Source organism: Carcharodon carcharias, chromosome 38 (genome assembly GCF_017639515.1).
Source record: "Carcharodon carcharias isolate sCarCar2 chromosome 38, sCarCar2.pri, whole genome shotgun sequence".
NCBI lineage: Eukaryota > Metazoa > Chordata > Chondrichthyes > Lamniformes > Lamnidae > Carcharodon > Carcharodon carcharias.
This window is the reverse complement of record NC_054504.1, coordinates 2,007,580-2,023,349: the sequence shown is the minus strand read 5'-3', so window position 1 is coordinate 2,023,349 and position 15,770 is coordinate 2,007,580. Positions and strand designations below refer to the sequence as shown.

At 53.1% G+C, this 15,770-nt stretch overlaps 1 protein-coding gene across 1 annotated transcript in view; it reads right to left on the bottom strand.

The window, feature by feature from the left end:
* sez6l2 (seizure related 6 homolog (mouse)-like 2) overlaps nucleotides 1–15,770 on the bottom strand; it is a 92,484-nt gene that overhangs the window by 5,194 nt on the left and 71,520 nt on the right. Inside the window, exons 7-11 of the mRNA XM_041180014.1 lie at nucleotides 11,308–11,476; nucleotides 8,428–8,591; nucleotides 5,879–6,073; nucleotides 4,374–4,512; nucleotides 1,219–1,415 (exon numbers count right to left, since the gene is read on the bottom strand). Coding sequence (XP_041035948.1) covers nucleotides 1,219–1,415; nucleotides 4,374–4,512; nucleotides 5,879–6,073; nucleotides 8,428–8,591; nucleotides 11,308–11,476 — 864 coding nt within the window. The remainder of the gene's footprint in view (nucleotides 1–1,218; nucleotides 1,416–4,373; nucleotides 4,513–5,878; nucleotides 6,074–8,427; nucleotides 8,592–11,307; nucleotides 11,477–15,770) is intronic.

The following is a 15,770-nucleotide window of genomic DNA, read 5'->3' as shown; positions in this document are numbered from 1 at the left end:
TCCCGGTCTTGAACCTACTCGATGACGGACCCCCCACCACTCTCTGGGGTGGAGAATCCCAAAGATTCACAACCCCCCCGAGTGAAGACATTTCTCCTTCATCTCAGCCCAGAATGGCCGACCCCTTCTCCTGAGACTGGGACCCCCCCGTGTTCTAGACTCTCCAGCCCGGGGAGGAGGGAGAGAGAGGGAGGGGAAACAGCCTCTCAGCATCGACCCTGTCAAAGCCCTTCAGAATTTTCTACGTGTCAGTGAGACGACCTCTCGTTCTCCGAAACTGCAGGGAATAGAGACTCATTCGACTCAATCTCTCCTCCTGGGACAATCCGTCTCATCCCAGGGACCAGTCTAGTGAACCTTCGTTACCCTCCCTCTAGGGCAGGGATGTTCCTTCCTCAGGTAAGGAGACCCGAACCGGACCCAGAGCTCCGGGTGTGGTCTCACCAACGCCCTGTATCATTGTAGTAAGTCTCCTTCACTCTGAAACTCCAATCCCTTTGTGATACAGACTCACAGACCATTTCCTTTCCCAATTACTTGCTGAATCGCCTCCCTTTCCTGTGTGACAGGCTGGAGGAGGGGCTGAATGGCCTCCTCCTGTTCCTGTGTAACAGGCTGGAGGAGGGGCTGAATGGCCTCCTCCTGTTCCTGTGTAACAGGCTGGAGGCTGAATGGCCTCCTCCTGTTCCTGTGTAACAGGCTGAGGGAGGGGCTGAATGGCCTCCTCCTGTTCCTGTGTAACAGGCTGGAGGAGGGGCTGAATGGCCTCCTCCTGTTCCTGTGTAACAGGCTGGAGGAGGGGCTGAATTGCCTCCTCCTGTTCCTGTGTAACAGGCTGGAGGAGGGGCTGAATGGCCTCCTCCTGTTCCTGTGTAACAGGCTGGAGGAGGGGCTGAATGGCCTCCTCCTGTTCCTGTGTAACAGGCTTGAGAGGGGCTGAATCGCCTCCTCCTCTTCCTGTGTAACAGGCTCATGAGGGGCTGAATGGCCACCTCTTGTTCCTTTGTAACAGGCTGGAGAGGGGCTGAATGGCCTCCTCCTGTTCCTGTATAACAGACTCGAGAGGGGCTGAATGGCCTCCTCCTGTCCCTGTCTATCAGCCTCGAGGAGGAGGGGGGGTGCTGTATGGGGGGGTAGGAGGGGGGGTCCTCCTCCCTCACCCTGTGCCAGGATCGCCTCGGCGTCGGGATCGGGTGGGGGAAGGGCCAGGACACCTACCTGTGAAGTGGATGATGAAGCCGTGGTTCTCGCCCGAGACGGGGTCACTGACATCCGACTGGAACTGGATGGTGATGTCCGAGGAGGTGGAGAAGAGTCTGAAATGCTTCTGGGACCCCATGTACTGCCCAAGGATCCGAGAGTTCAGGTTCGGACCGTCAAAGATGGAGAGAATGTCGTTCCTCCGGATGTTGAGTCTGGACAGGGGGAGGGGGAGGTGGGGGAGGGGAAAGAGAATCAGAGGGATGGGGGGAACAGGGGGTAGCGGGCAGGAGTTAGTCACGGAGTCAGAACACCGGAGACCCCCTCACGATAAACACCACCCCCCCCCGCCACACCCCCAACCACCTCCCCCAAACCCACCACCTCCACCGAGCACCCTTGGACTGTTCACCGTCTCTGCCCACATTCACCAACTCGGGGTCTGTATTCCCCGGAACTTCGGTGGCGACTTGATGGGTGTTTCCCCGGATATTCCGGAGGGAGGTGGGGGGGGGGAGGGTGGTGAACAGATAGGGTCAGGAGAGACACAGAGAGAGAGAGAGATAGACAGACACAATTTACACCGCTTGGAGGGAGTGTAGGGCGAGGGAGCAGAGTGTAAATATGGAGGCAGACCTGTCGGGAGTGAGAGTTTCCCCGGATATTCTGGGGGTGAGGGGAAACGCAGAGGGTTGGGAGAGAGAGAGAGACAGACACAATTTACACCGCTTGGAGAGAATCTAGGGCGAGGGAGCAGATGGAAACATGGAGGCAGACCTGTCGGGAGTGAGAGTTTCCCCAGATATTCCGGATTGAGGGGGTTAACGGATAGGGTTAGGAGAGAGAGAGAGAGAGAGAGATAGACAGACACGATTTACACCGCTTGGAGGGAATCTAGGGCGAGGGAGCAGAGTGTAAATATGGAGGCAGACCTGTCGGGAGTGAGAGTTTCCCCGGATATTCTGGGGGTGGGGGGGAACGGATAGGGTCAGGAGAGAGTGAGAGAGAGAGAGAGAGATAGACAGACACGATTTACACCACTTGGAGGGAATCTAGGGTGAGGGAGCAGAGTGTAAATATGGAGGCAGACCTGTCGGAAGTGAGAGTTTCCCCGGATATTCTGGGGGTGGGGGGAAACGCAGAGGGTTGGGAGAGAGAGAGAGACAGACACAATTTACACCACTTGGAGGGAATCTAGGGCAAGGGGGCAGAGTGTAAATATGGAGGCAGACCTGTTGGGAGTGAGAGTTTCCCCGGATATTCCGGGGGTGGGAACAGATAGGGTCGGGAGAGAGAGAGAGAGAGAGAGAGAGATAGACAGACACGATTTACACCACTTGGAGGGAATCTAGGGCGAGGGAGCAGAGTGTAAATATGGAGGCAGACCTGTCGGGAGTGAGAGTTTCCCCGGATATTCTGGGGGTGGGGGGGAACGGATAGGGTCAGGAGAGAGTGAGAGAGAGAGAGAGAGATAGACAGACACGATTTACACCACTTGGAGGGAATCTAGGGTGAGGGAGCAGAGTGTAAATATGGAGGCAGACCTGTCGGAAGTGAGAGTTTCCCCGGATATTCTGGGGGTGGGGGGAAACGCAGAGGGTTGGGAGAGAGAGAGAGACAGACACAATTTACACCACTTGGAGGGAATCTAGGGCAAGGGGGCAGAGTGTAAATATGGAGGCAGACCTGTTGGGAGTGAGAGTTTCCCCGGATATTCCGGGGGTGGGAACAGATAGGGTCGGGAGAGAGAGAGAGAGAGAGAGAGAGATAGACAGACACGATTTACACCACTTGGAGGGAATCTAGGGCGAGGGAGCAGAGTGTAAATATGGAGGCAGACCTGTCGGGAGTGAGAGTTTCCCCGGATATTCTGGGGGTGGGGGGGAACGGATAGGGTCAGGAGAGAGTGAGAGAGAGAGAGAGAGATAGACAGACACGATTTACACCACTTGGAGGGAATCTAGGGTGAGGGAGCAGAGTGTAAATATGGAGGCAGACCTGTCGGAAGTGAGAGTTTCCCCGGATATTCTGGGGATGGGGGGAAACGCAGAGGGTTGGGAGAGAGAGAGAGACAGACACAATTTACACCACTTGGAGGGAATCTAGGGCAAGGGGGCAGAGTGTAAATATGGAGGCAGACCTGTTGGGAGTGAGAGTTTCCCCGGATATTCCGGGGGTGGGAACAGATAGGGTCAGGAGAGAGAGAGAGAGAGAGAGAGAGATAGACAGACACGATTTACACCACTTGGAGGGAATCTAGGGCGAGGGAGCAGAGTGTAAATATGGAGGCAGACCTGTCGAGAGTGAGAGTTTTCGGATATTCTGGGGGTGTGGGGAAACGCATAGGGTCGGGAGAGAGAGAGAGAGACAGAGAGAGAGACAGACACAATTTACACCGCTTGGAGGGAATCTAGGGCAAGGGGGCAGAGTGTAAATATGGAGGCAGACCTGTCGGGAGTGAGAGTGTCCCTGGATATTCAGGGTGGGGGGAGGGGGGGATACGGATAGGGTCGGGAGAGAGAGAGACAGACAGACATGATTTACACCGCTTGGAGGGAATCTAGGGCGGGGGAGCAGAGTCTAGATTTAGAGACAGACCTGGCGGTAGTGAGAGAGGGCAGGGGAGGCTTGGGACTTTCTCTCGCTGATGGCAACTGGTCACCCGATAGTTTTTTTTAAAATCGGTGAGACCGATCGCTTTCTGTGGCCCGAAGGTGTTAAGGGGCACGGGGCAGAGGCTGGGCGGGTGGGGTTAGGTCACAGATCAGCGGCAGGGCTCGTGGAGTGGGCAACAGGGCTGGAGAGGGGGGGCTGAATGGCCTCCTCCTGTTCCTGTGTAACAGGGCTGGAGAGGGGGCTGAATGGGCCTCCTCCTGTTCCTGCGTAACAGGCTGGAGAGGGGGCTGAATGGGCCTCCTCCTGTTCCTGTGTAACAGGCTGGAGAGGGGCTGAATGGGCTCCTCCTGTTCCTGTGTAACAGGGCTGGAGAGGGGCTGAATGGCCTCCTCCTGTTCCTGTGTAACAGGGCTGGAGAGGGGGCTTAATGGGCCTCCTCCTGTTCCTGTGTAACAGGTCTGGAGAGGGGCTGAATGGCCTCCCCCCACACCCCACCCCAACCCTCCCTCCGACTCCCACCCCCCACTAACTCCTTGGCCACGAGGAGTGGGACGTACATCTCGATCTCGATGAGGATCCTCTTGTCTACTGGAACGTGGAGACACCAGACACAGTCCTGATTCCTCCCATACACCTCGGGCCATTCGGGCGAGAAGATAACTCCGGATGATTCGGACATGTCCCCTCCACAGGTCGCTGAGGAAGGAGCAGGGGGTTAACCTTCAGCCCGACACCGAGGCAGTGCCTAAATACCCCCAAATACTCCTCCTCCCGTCCCCCAAATATTCCCAAATACCCCCAGAGCCCCCAGACCCCCAAAATACCCCCAAACACCCAAATACCCCCAAACAGCCGCCCCTCCCGTCCCCCAAATACCCCCAAATACCCCCCTACCCCCAAATAACCCCCCGTCCCCCAAATACCCCCGCACCCATCCCCCAAATACCCCCCTCTTGTCCCCCAAATACCCCCCATCTCCCAAATGCCCCCAAATATTCCCAAATACCCCCAGAGCCCCCAAATACCCCCAGACTCCCAAATACCCAAATATCCCCAAATACCCCCAAATAATACCTGCCCCCTCCCATCCCCCAAATACCCCCAGAGCCCCCAGAACCCCAAATACACCCAAATGTCCCCAAATACCCCCAGCCCCCCAATACCCCCAGACCCCCAAATACCCCCAGACCCACAAAAAACCCCAAATAACCCCCCGTCCCCCAAATACCCCCGCACCCATCCCCCAAATACCCCGCTCCTGTCCCCCAAATACCCCCCCATCTCCCAAATACCCCCAAATATTCCCAAATACCCCCAGAGCCCCCAAATACACCCAGACTCCCAAATATCCCCAATACCCCCGTCCCCCAAATACCTCCAAATATCCCCAGACCCCCAAATATCCCCAAATACCCCCAAATAATACCCGCCCCCTCCCATCCCCCAAATACCCCCAGAGCCCCCAATACCCCCAGACACCCAAATACCCCCAGACCCCCCAATACCCCCAGACCCCCAAATACCCCCAGACCCACAAAAAACCCCAAATACCCCCAGACCCCCAATACCCCCAGACCCGTCAAATACCCCCAGCCCCCCCAAATACCCCCAGAACCCCTCAAATACCCCCAGAACCCCCCAAATACCACCAGACCCCCCAAATACCCCCAGAACCCCCCAAATACCCCCAGCCCCCCCAAATACCACCAGACCCCCCAAATACCCCCAGAACCCCCCAAATACCCCCAGCCCCCCCAAATACCACCAGACCCCCCAAATACCCCCAGAACGCCCCAAATACCCTCAGCCCCCCCTCCAAATGGCAGCAGACTCCCAAATACCACCAGATCCCCAAATATCCCCAAATGCCCCAAAATACCCCCAGACCCGTCAAATTACCCCCCCACCCCCCCCCACCCCCGCTGGGGTGCTGTCCACCCCAGACAAAATTCAAAACTCCCCGGGGTACCCCCACAGGCACCAGGTCCCTTGTACAACCTCCTCTGACCACCCTGCTACCCCCCCCCCCAACCACACCCCCCCCCCACCCACCCCTTATCACCTCGACACACTGGCTCGGTCTGGTTCCAATGGGGCTCCTCCAAGTCCACACATTCGATCATCGCTGACCCCTGCTCGAGTGCATAGCCAGGGTTGCAGGAAAATACCACCCTGGTGCCCACAGAGTAGGTGGCGTCACTGCTACTGAAGTTCCCATGCACGAGGAACGGCTCATAACAGTGATCTGTTTCGAAAGCTGCAAAGAGAAGGAGGTTAACAGGGCATTACAGCCATTTGCACACGGCACCGACTCTCCCTCGGGGTCCGGGCACTGACTCTCCCCCGGGGTACAGGTCCCCCACGGGCACTGACTCTCCCCGAGACTCTGTAAGTGTGAGAGAGTGTGAGTGTGTGTGTGCGTGTCTGTGTGTGTGTGTGTGTGTGTGTGTGTGTATGTATGTGTGTGAGGGACGCTGAGAGTGGGTATGTGTGTGTGTGTGTGTGTGAGAGAGTGAGTGAGTGAGTGAGTGAGTATGTGTTTGCGAGTGTAAGCGTGTGAGAGTGTGTGAGTGAGCGAGTGTTTGTGTGTGTGTAAGTGAGTAAGTGTGTGAGTGCGCGAGTGTGTGTGAGTGCGCGAGTGTGTGTGAGTGAGTGTGAGTGAGTGAGTTTGTGAATGAGTGATTGAGTGAGTTAGTGAGAGTGAATCAGTGAGTGACTGAGTGAGTGAATGAGTGCGAGTGAGTGGTGAATGAGCCGTGAGTGAGTAGTGAGTGCATGAGAGTGAGTATTGAGTGAGTGAGAGTAGTGAGTGGTGAGTGAGTAGTGAGTGAGTGAGCGAGTAGAGTGGTGAGTGAGTAGTGTGTGAGTAAGTAGTGTGTGAGTGAGTAGTGTGTGAGTGAGTAGTGAGTGAGGAATAAGTGAGCAGTGAGTGAGGAATGAGTGAGAAGTGAGTGAGTACTGAGTGAGTGAGTAGTGTGAGCGAGTAGTGAGTGAGTGAGTAGTGAGTGAGTGAGTAGTGAGTGAGTGAGTAGTGAGTGAGTGATTGAGTGAGCAGTGAGTGAGTGATTGAGTGAGTAGTGAGTGAGTGAGTGATTGAGTGAGCAGTGAGTGAGTGAGTAGTGAGTGAATGAGTGAGTAGTGAGTGAGTGAGAAGTGAGTGAGAAGTGAGTGAGAAGTGAGTGAGAAGTGAGTGAGAAGTGAGTGAGTGAGTGAGTGATTGAGTGAGCAGTGAGTGAGTGATTGAGTGAGCAGTGAGTGAGTGATTGAGTGAGTGATTGAGTGAGCAGTAAGTGAGCAGTGAGTGAGTGAGCAGTGAGTGAGGAGTGAGTGAGTGAGTAGTGAGTGAGGAGTGAGTGAGGAGTGAGTGAGTGAGGAGTGAGTGAGGAGTGAGTGAGTGAGGAGTGAATGAGTGAAGTGAGTGAGTGAGTAGTGAGCAGTGAGTGAGTAGTGAGTGATTGAGTGAGTGTGAGTGAGTAGTGAGCAGTGAGTGGTGAGTGAGTGAGTGATTGGTGAGTAGTGAGTAGTGAGTAGTGAGTGAGTGAGTAGTGAGTGAGTAGTGAGTGAGTGAGTGAGCAGTGAGTGAGTGAGTAGTGAGTAGTGAGTAGTGAGCAGTGAGTGAGTGAGGAGTGAGTGAGTAGTGAGTGAGGAGTGAGTGAGTGAGGAGTGAGTGAGTGAGTGAGGAGTGAGTGAGTGAGGAGTGAGTAGTGAGCAGTGAGTGAGTAGTGAGTGAGTAGTGAGTGTTTGAGTGATTGTGTGAGTAGTGAGTAGTGAGTAGTGAGCAGTGAGTGAGTGAGTGATTGGTGAGTGAATGAGTGATTGGTGAGTAGTGAGTAGTGAGTAGTGAGTGAGTGAGTGAGTGAGTAGTGAGTGAGTGAGTGAGTGAGCAGTGAGTGAGCAGTGAGTAGTGAGTAGTGAGTAGTGAGCAGTGAGTGAGCAGTGAGTGAGTGAGTGATTGGTGAGTAGTGAGTGAGTAGTGAGTGAGCAGTGAGTGAGCAGTGAGTGAGTGAGTGAGCAGTGAGTGAGTGAGTGAGTAGTGAGCAGTGAGCAGTGAGTGAGTGAGAAGTGAGTGAGTAGTGAGTAGTGAGAAATGAGTGAGTAGTGAGTAGTGAGCAGTGAGTGAGTGAGTGAGTAGTGAGTATTGAGTAGTGAGCAGTGAGTGAGTGAGTGAGTGTGTAGTGAGTAGTGAGTGAGTGAGTGAGTAGTGAGTAGTGAGTAGTGAGTGAGAAGTGAGTGAGTGAGTAGTGAGTAGTGAGTGAGTGAGTAGTGAGCAGTGAGTGAGTGACTGAGTAGTGAGTAGTGAGCAGTGAGTGAGAAGTGAGTGAGTGAGTAGTGAGTAGCGAGTAGTGAGTGAGTGAGTGAGTAGTGAGCAGTGAGAAGTGAGTGAGTGAGTAGTGAGAAGAGTGAGTAGTGAGTAGAGTGAGTGAGTGAGTGAGTGAGTAGTGAGCAGTGAGAAGTGAGTGAGTGTGAGTGAGTGAGTGAGTGAGTAAGTAGTGAGTAGGGAGTAGTGAGTGAGTGAGTAGTGAGCAGTGAGTGAGAAGTGAGTGAGTGAGTGAGTAGTGAGCAGTGAGCAGTGAGTGAGAAGTGAGTGAGTGACCGACCAGTTGAACCTACCTTCATATCGCAGGGCCAACACCAGAGGGACTCCGGAATTCTCGGACACTAGCTCGATGAAGAGGTCCTGGGAATCGCTGACCACCCCTCTCTCCGGCACATCGTCAATGTCCGAATGGAAGGCGATGGGGGCCCCGGGGAAGTTCCCACTTCGGATAATGAGCCTAGGGAAATTTTAAATCAGTCTTTGGAACAGGCCCATCACCGTTAAAGATGTCTCTCTCTCTGTCTGTCTATCTCTGTCTGTCTCTCTTGCTCTGTCTGTCTCTCTTGCTCTGTCTCTCTGTCTGTCTCTCTCTGTCTCACTCTCTCTGTCTCACTCTCTCTGTCTCACTCTCTGTCTGTCTGTCCCTTTCTGTCTGTCTGTCTCTCTCTGTCTGTCTGTCTCTCTCTCTCTCTCTGTCTCTGTCTCGCTGTCTCTGTCTCACTGTCTCTGTCTCGCTGTCGCTGTCTCTCTGTCGCTGTCTCTCTGTCGCTGTCTCTCTGTCGCTGTCTCTCTCTGTCTCTCTCTGTCTCTCTGTCTCACTCTCTCTGTCTCTCTATCTCTGTCTCTCTCTCTCTCTGTCTCTTTCTCTCCCTCTGTCTCTCTCTCTCCCTCTGTCTGTCTCTGTGTCTGTCTCTCTCTCTCCCTCTGTCTGTCTCTCTCCCTCTCTCTCTCACTGTCTTTCTCTCTGTCTCTCTCTCACTCTGTCTCCCTGTCTCTCTCTGTCTCCCTGTCTCTCTCTACCTCGCTTTATCTCTCTCTCTCTGTGTGTCTCTCTCTCTCCCTCTCTCTCTCTCCCTGTCTTTCTCTCTCCCTCTCTTTCTCTCTCTCTGTCTCTCTCTCTCTCTCTCCCTGTCTTTCTCTCTCTCTCTCTCCCTGTCTTTCTCTCTCTCTCTCTGTCTCTCTCTCTCTCTCTTGCTCTTGTACCCTACGCCCCTATGAATAAAGCCCAGGATACTGTCTGCTTTATTAACCCCTCTCTCCCCCTGTCCTGCCCCCCCTTCAACGATTTATACACATTTACCCCCAGCTCCTGCCCCCCTTTAGAATTGCCCCCTTTATTTTATACCGTCTCCCCGCGTACTTCCCACCAAAATGAATCACTTCACACTTCTCTGTGTTAAACTGTATCTGCCACTTGTCTGCCCATTTCTCCAGTAACATTGCAACAATGGTATCCATCCACATAAAATACAGGGGGAAAGCACAATTCCAGGAGAGTGGATTAGCCATTTTGGGCTGAGATGAGGAGAAATTTCTTCACAGAACCACTCAGTGCAGACGAGGCCCTTCGGCCCATTGAGTCTGCACCAACACTGTGAGAAACCCCTGACCTACCTCCCTAACCCCATTGACCAGCACTCGGCCCCATCGCCTTGAATGTTATGAGGTGCCGAGTGCTCATCCAGGTACTTTTTAAAGGATGTGAGTCTAACCCGCCTCCACCACCCTCCCAGGCAGTGCATTCCAGACCCTCACCACCCTCTGGGTAACAAACGTTCCTCCTCACATCCCCCCCAAACCTCCTGCCCCCTCACCTTGAACTTATACCCCCCTTGTGACTGACCCTTCAACTAAGGGGAACAGCTGCTCCCTACCCACCCTGTCCATGCCCCTCATAATCTTGTCCACCTCGATCAGGGTCACCCCTCAGTCTTCTCTGCTCCAACGAAAACAACCCAAGTCTATCCAACCTCTCTTCATAACTTAAATGTATCATCCCAGGCAACATCCTGGTGAATCTCCTCTGCACCCCCCTCCAGTGCAATCACATCCTTCCTATAATGTGGCGACCAGAACTGCACACAGTACTCCAGCTGTGGCCTCACCAAGGTTCTATACAACTCCAACATGACCTCCCTACTTTTGTAATCTGTGCCTCGATTGATAAAGGCAAGTGTCCCATATGCCTTTTTCACCACCCCACTAACATGCCTCTCCACCTTCAGAAATCTATGGACACACACGCCAAGGTCCCTTTGTTCCCCAGAACTTCCTAGTGCCACGCCATTCATTGAATACTTCCCTGTCCAATGACTCCTTCCAAAGTGTATCACCTCACACTTTTCAGGGTTAAATTCCATCTGCCACTTATCTGCCCATTTGACCATCCTGTCTATATCTTCCTGTAGCCCAAGACACACAACCTCACTGTTAACCACCCGGCCAATCTCTGTGTCATTCGCAAACTTACTAATCCTACCCCCCACATAGTCATCTATGTTGTTTCTATAAATGATGAATAATAGGGGACCCAGCACAGATCCCTGTGGTACACCACTGGACACTGGCTTCCAGTCACTAAAGCATCCTTCTGTCATCACCCTCTGTCTCCTACAACTAAGCCAATTTTGAAATCACTCGGGGGGGTTGTGAACCTTTGGAATTCTCTACCCCAGAGAGCGGTGGATGCTCTGTCATCGAGTAGGTTCAAGACCGGGAGATCAAGAGGGTTTTGGACACCGAGGAGATTGAGGGATATGGGGAGAGGCTGGATTAAGGTGGAGTTCAGCTGGATGATCAGACACAGGCTGGATTAAGGTGGAGTTGAGGGAGAAGATCAGCCACAGGCTGGATTAAGGTGGAGTTGAGGGAGAAGATCAGCCACAGGCTGGATTAAGGTGGAGTTGAGGGAGAAGATCAGCCACAGGCTGGATTAAGATGGAGTTGAGGGAGAAGATCAGCCACAGGCTGGATTAAGGTGGAGTTGAGGTGGATGATCATCCACAGGCTGGATTAAGGTGGAGTTGAGGGAGAAGATCAGCCACAGGCTGGATTAAGGTGGAGTTGAGGTGGATGATCAGCCACAGGCTGGATTAAGAGAGAAGAAGGCTCGAGGGGCTGATTGGTGGAACAGGTAGGGGTGGGGGGGTCAGGGAACCGACCATTCACCATACCTGTCATTGTCCTCATCCAATGAGAGCCTCTCGAAGTGCAAGTGTAGCCGCTGGCCATTGGGGGCCTCGATCAGCCAATGGCAGGTCAGGTTACTGCCGTGGTTCCTGCTGTAGTCCGGAGAGAGAATGTGTCCCACTGTAGCATTGGGAATGGTCGCACCACACACTGCTAGGGGGACAGAGAGAGAGAGAGAGGAGTTAGTGTCTGAGAGAGAGGGAATGTGAGAGAGAGAGAGAGGAGTTAGTGTCTGAGAGAGAGGGAATGTGTGAGAGAGAGAGAGAAAGAGGAGTTAGTGTCTGAGAGAGAGGGAATGTGAGAGAGAGAGAGAGAGGAGTTAGTGTCAGAGAGAGAGAGGGAATGTGAGAGAGAGGAGTTTGTGTCTGAGAGAGAGGGAATGTGAGAGAGACAGAGAGAGGAGTTTGTGTCTGAGAGAGAGGGAATGTGAAAGAGAGGGAGAGAGAGGAGTTAGTGTCTGAGAGAGAGGGAATGTGAGAGAGAGAGAGAGAGAGAGGAGTTAGTGTCTGGGAGAGAGGGAATGTGAGAGAGAGAGGGGAAGTAGTGTCTGAGAGAGGTGCTTTTCATAGGAAGGAGTGGAGGAGAGATTGAATTCATTTCCCAATTTGCACCGAAACCCATCGGACCCAAATCCCTACCAATCCTAATGTCCCAAATCCCAATCAATCCCAATGTCCCAAATCCCAGTCAATCCCATTGACCCAAATCCCAGCCAATCCCACTGACCCAAATCCCAGCCAATCCCAATGTCCCAAATCCCGGCCAATCCCATTGACCCAAATCCCAGCCAATCCCACTGACCCAAATCTCAGCCAATCACATCGTCCCAAATCCTGGCCAATCCGACCGACCCAAATCCGAACCAATCCCAATGATCCAAATCCCAGCCAATCCCATTGACCCAAATCCCAGACAATCCCATCAACCCAAATCCCGGCCATTCCCATTGACCCAAATCCCAGCCAATCCCATTGACCCAAATTGCAACCAATCCCATTGACCCAAATCCCAGCCAATTCCATTGACCCAAATCCGAGCCAATTCCATTGACCCAAATCCCAGCCAATCCCATTGAGCCAAACCCCGGCCAATCCCATTGACCCAAAGCACAGCCAATCCCATTGACTCAAATCCCAGCCAATCTCATCGACTGAAATCCCAGCCAATCCCATTGACCGAAATCCCAGCCAATTCCATTGACCCAAATGCCAGCCAATCCAATTGAGTCAAATCCCAGCCAATCCTGTTGACCCAAATCCCAGCCAATCCCATTGACCCAAATCCCAGCCAATCCCATTGACCCAAATCCCCTCCAATCTCATTGACCCAAATTCCAGCCAATCCCATCGACCCAAACCCCAGCCAATCCAACTAAGCCAAACCCCAGCCAATCCAACTGAGCCAAACCCCAGCCAATCCCATTGACCCAAATCCCAGCCAATGCCATCGACCCAAACCGCAGCCAATCCAATTGAGCCAAATCCCAGACAATCCCTTTGACCCAAATCCCAGCTAATCCCATCGACCCAAATTCAGCCAATCCCATCGACCCAAATCCCAGCCAATCCCATTGACTCAAATCCCAGCCAATCCCATTGACCCAAATCCCAGCCAATCCCATTGACCCAAATCCCAGCCAATCCCATTGACCCAAATCCCAGCCAATCCCATTAGCCCAAATCCCAGCCAATCCCATTGACCCAAATCCCAGCCAATCCCATTGACCCAAATCCCATCCAATCCTGTTAGCCCAAATCCCAGCCAATCCCATTGACCCAAATCCCGGCCAATCCCATTGACCCAAATCCCAGCCAATCCCATTGACCCAAATCCCAGCCAATCCCATTGACCCAAATCCCAGCCAATCCCATTGACCCAAATCCCAGCCAATCCCATTAGCCCAAATCCCAGCCAATCCCATTGACCCAAATCCCGGCCAATCCCATTGACCCAAATCCCAGCCAATCCCATTGACCCAAATCCCAGCCAATCCCATTGACCCAAAGCACAGCCAATCCCATTGACCCAAATTGCAACCAATCCCATTGACCCAAATCCCAGCCAATCCCATTGACCCAAATCCCAGCCAATCCCATTGACCCAAATCCCAGCCAATCCCATTAGCCCAAATCCCGGCCAATCCCATTGACCCAAATCCCAGCCAATCCCACTGACCCAAATCCCGGCCAATCCTGTTAGCCCAAATCCCGGCCAATCCCATTGACCCAAATCCCGGCCAATCCCATTGACCCAAATCCCAGCCAATCCCATTGACCCAAATCCCAGCCAATCCCATTGACCCAAATCCCCTCCAATCTCATTGACCCAAATTCCAGCCAATCCCATCGACCCAAACCCCAGCCAATCCAACTAAGCCAAACCCCAGCCAATCCAACTGAGCCAAACCCCAGCCAATCCCATTGACCCAAATCCCAGCCAATGCCATCGACCCAAACCCCAGCCAATCCAACTAAGCCAAACCCCAGCCAATCCAACTGAGCCAAACCCCAGCCAATCCCATTGACCCAAATCCCAGCCAATGCCATCGACCCAAACCGCAGCCAATCCAATTGAGCCAAATCCCAGACAATCCCTTTGACCCAAATCCCAGCTAATCCCACCGACCCAAATTCAGCCAATCCCATCGACCCAAATCCCAGCCAATCCCATTGACCCAAATCCCAGCCAATCCCATTAGCCCAAATCCCAGCCAATCCCATTGACCCAAATCCCAGTAAATCCCATTGACCCAAATCCCAGCCAATCCCAATGACAAAAATCCCAGCCAATCCCATTGACCCAAAGCACAGCCAATCCCATTGACCCAAATTGCAACCAATCCCATTGACCCAAATCCCAGCCAATCCCATTGACCCAAATCCCAGCCAATCCCATTGACCCAAATCCCAGCCAATCCCATTAGCCCAAATCCCGGCCAATCCCATTGACCCAAATCCCAGCCAATCCCACTGAACCAAATCCCGGCCAATCCTGTTAGCCCAAATCCCGGCCAATCCCATTGACCCAAATCCCGGCCAATCCCATTGACCCAAATCCCAGCCAATCCCATTGACCCAAATCCCAGCCAATCCCATTGACCCAAATCCTGGCCAATCCTGTTAGCCCAAATCCCGGCCAATTCCATTGACCCAAATCCCGGCCAATCCCATTGACCCAAATCCCAGCCAATCCCATTGACCCAAAGCACAGCCAATCCTATTGACCCAAATTGCAACCAATCCCATTGACCCAAATCCCAGCCAATCCCATTGACCCAAATCCCAGCCAATCCCATTGACCCAAATCCCAGCCAATCCCATTGACCCAAATCCCAGTCAATCCCATTGACCCAAATCCCAGCCAATCCCATTAGCCCAAATCCCGGCCAATCCCATTGACCCAAATCCCGGCCAATCCCATTGACCCAAATCCCAGCCAATCCCATTGACCCAAAGCACAGCCAATCCCTTTGACCCAAATTGCAACCAATCCCATTGACCCAAATCCCAGCCAATCTCATTGACCCAAATCCCAGCCAATCCCATTGACCCAAATCCCAGCCAATCCCATTGACCCAAATCCCACCCAATCCCATTGACCCAAATCCCAGCCAATCCAATTAGCCCAAATCCCAGCCAATCCCATTGTCCCAAATCCCAGCCAATCCCATTGACCCAAATCCCATCCAATCCTGTTAGCCCAAATCCCAGCCAATCCCATTGACCCAAATCCCGGCCAATCCCATTGACCCAAATCCCAGCCAATCCCATTGACCCAAAGCACAGCCAATCCCATTGACCTAAATCCCAGCCAATCCCATTGACCAAAATCCCAGCCAATCCCATTGACCCAAATCCCAGCCAATCCCATTGACCCAAATCCCAGCCAATCCCATTGACCCAAATCCCCTCCAATCTCATTGAGCCAAATTCCAGCCAATCCCATCGACCCAAACCCCAGCCAATCCAACTAAGCCAATCCCCAGCCAATCCAACTGAGCCAAACCCCAGCCAATCCCATTGACCCAAATCCCAGCCAATGCCATCGACCCAAAGCGCAGCCAATCCAATTGAGCCAAATCCCAGACAATCCCTTTGACCCAAATCCCAGCTAATCCCATCGACCCAAATTCAGCCAATCCCATCGTCCCAAATCCCAGCCAATCCCATTGACTCAAATCCCAGCCAATCCCATTGACCCAAATCCCAGCCAATCTCATTGACCCATATCCCAGCCAATCCCATTGACCCAAATCCCAGCCAATCCCATTAGCCCAAATCCCAGCCAATCCCATTGACCCAAATCCCAGCCAATCCCATTGACCCAAATCCCATCCAATCCTGTTAGCCCAAATCCCAGCCAATCCCACTGACCCAAATCCCGGCCAATCCCATTGACCCAAATCCCAGCCAATCCCATTGACCCAAATCCCAGCCAATCCCATTGA